The sequence below is a fragment of the Propithecus coquereli genome, unplaced genomic scaffold (genome assembly GCF_000956105.1).
Source record: "Propithecus coquereli isolate 6110/MARCELLA unplaced genomic scaffold, Pcoq_1.0 Scaffold380, whole genome shotgun sequence".
Taxonomy (NCBI): Eukaryota; Metazoa; Chordata; class Mammalia; order Primates; family Indriidae; genus Propithecus; species Propithecus coquereli.
The window spans coordinates 754511-756660 of NW_012149508.1; the positions used below are offsets into that span (position 1 = coordinate 754511).

Consider the following 2150-nt stretch of genomic DNA (forward strand, 5'->3'; position numbering starts at 1 on the left):
TTTGATTTCGTTACTTTTAAGGTAGTCTTTCTAAACACAAGATAATTAAGCAGTAATATCCTAAAGCATACATTTTGTAATAATTAATTAGTATCTGTCTCTCCTGTGGCTCTTGAAGGATACTAGCTATGTGCCACTCTTGGGAGAATTGGAAAAATAGCCACTTGACTAATTTTGTGTTCTGTGGTTCAGAAAAAGATTCCTGTTGAGAAAGTAAGAAAATATGCATATGTTCTTACCCACCTTTTAATTTTTATTTTACTAAGCTTCTCCCCTCCCCGACAAACTTCTTTTTGTTCACAAGAATATTGTGGTTTACATAACTTCCTAGTACCCACGTGGTTTTGAAGAACCACTGATCGTTTGGGAAATGCTGAAACATATGCTGAATAAACTTTGAATTACTCTTCAAAAGTAGCATAACTCTAGTTTGGAGCTGTGCTGTAAAAACAACAATAACATTTTTATATTAAAGTTAAATAAAGTTACAACTGTGAAGAGAGGTTCTGGAAGATATGACACAAAGCATCGAGATGAAAACCCTGGCCAAAAGGCTGATGAAAATTGAGAACAACAACCAGGAAACTGATAAAAAGAAGCAAGGTAAGGACATTTTCAATTGTTCAGAATGAAAGTTATTTATCGAAATTATGACTCATAATGTTAAACAAAGCTTTTAAAGAAAAGAATTGGGTTTTATGATTTCTTTTGTCAAACCAAAAAATTCCTTCTTTCTAACAACAAAATTAAGATTTCTAATGGACTGTTGTCCTAATAAATTCAGATTTACTTTTACGTTAATTAATAATGGAGAAGTATTAAACATGATTTAAAAGTGCTCAAGATTTAGAATCATTTTCACTAAGTATTTCATGAAACAAATACTAGAGAAGATGTTAAACATGACCCAGATACTCATGCAATGCTCAGAATGCATACATAATGTAAAAAACTTAGCCAATGTTTCTGACATTTTAAAAGATTGCTTTATTGAGTGGAGACAAGATGGACTTGGTTTTAGAAGCGTTTAACAGTAAGAGCATCTCCCTTTCCTATTCTTACTAAATAATGCCAGTACTCTGATACCCTTGGAGATATCTTTATCAAACCTGAGGAGGATAAGGAGCAAAAGCATATTTTAAAAAAAAAGAACATTTATAAAACAGCTTGATAGTATTAGATTTTTAAATAGTAAGTTCAAGTATGTAAGCTCCAAACTCTAAACCTAAGGAGAAAATCTTTGTCATTTTAACAGGGCTCATTTATAGTAAAAATGTGGTGAAGGGGGAGGGGATGAAACTAAGATGCATTAAATACAACAATCTATGTTTTAGAGACTAGGGTGAGCTTTAAATATTTCCCATTTAATTCTATTTCAACCTACCAACGTATGCTACTGTCACCAAAAGCTCAGCACTGGTCCTTGAGGCCACATCAGAAGAACGAGGATAAGTGGTTGGAGAAAGAGATTCATTAATTTGCTGGCAAATGGGGAAGATGGAGACCCTTGTCTGTAATGCCATCGTCATCCTGATAAGCAGAAATACAGAGCTTTTAAAGGGTGGGTTCTCAGTTTCAGGCAAGTGTTGTTCAATTACATTTGATGATACTGATGGTCCCATTTCCATCCCATCTCTGCCTAAAACAATCCTGTGACCTCTGCCCACCTGGGAGGCCCACCCAGACCTCTAGGACCTCCACTCTGCCTCCCTGCCTGAGCCATCTCCTGCAGTGCAAAGAACAAAAGACAATACCCTGCCCTCCCCACCACTGGCCTGAGACAGGGATGAAGGTTTCAGTCCCCAAAAAGAGAGAGGAATATTTTAAGGAGACAGAAAAGATTTTTGTCATTTTTTCAGGCCATTCCCTCTGTAACACTACTGTCAAAAAATTATTGTTGCAGTGCAATAGAACACAGTTATTTCCACCCCTGAGCCCTGCTTGCTTTGTCCAAATTGATAATTCTGCCTTAGAAAAAAAGGGAGTTGGGAGGAATGAGATTACTTGATGATCACATAAAAATGCAGCCTTAACCAAAAGTTTTAAGAATGTTTTATTGCGGCTAGCAAAACCAGTGTTATTTTCTACCTTACACATTGATCGGCAGTATGAATTGATATATTTATGTGTATAAATATTATATATTACAT

At 35.5% G+C, this 2150-nt stretch overlaps 1 protein-coding gene across 1 annotated transcript in view; it reads left to right on the forward strand.

Annotated features, from left to right (window-relative positions):
- Positions 1-515: 515 nt before the first annotated feature.
- CLEC2B (C-type lectin domain family 2, member B) overlaps positions 516-2150 on the forward strand; it is a 42832-nt gene continuing 41197 nt past the window's right edge. Inside the window, exon 1 of the mRNA XM_012652149.1 lies at positions 516-603. Coding sequence (XP_012507603.1) covers positions 516-603 — 88 coding nt within the window. The remainder of the gene's footprint in view (positions 604-2150) is intronic.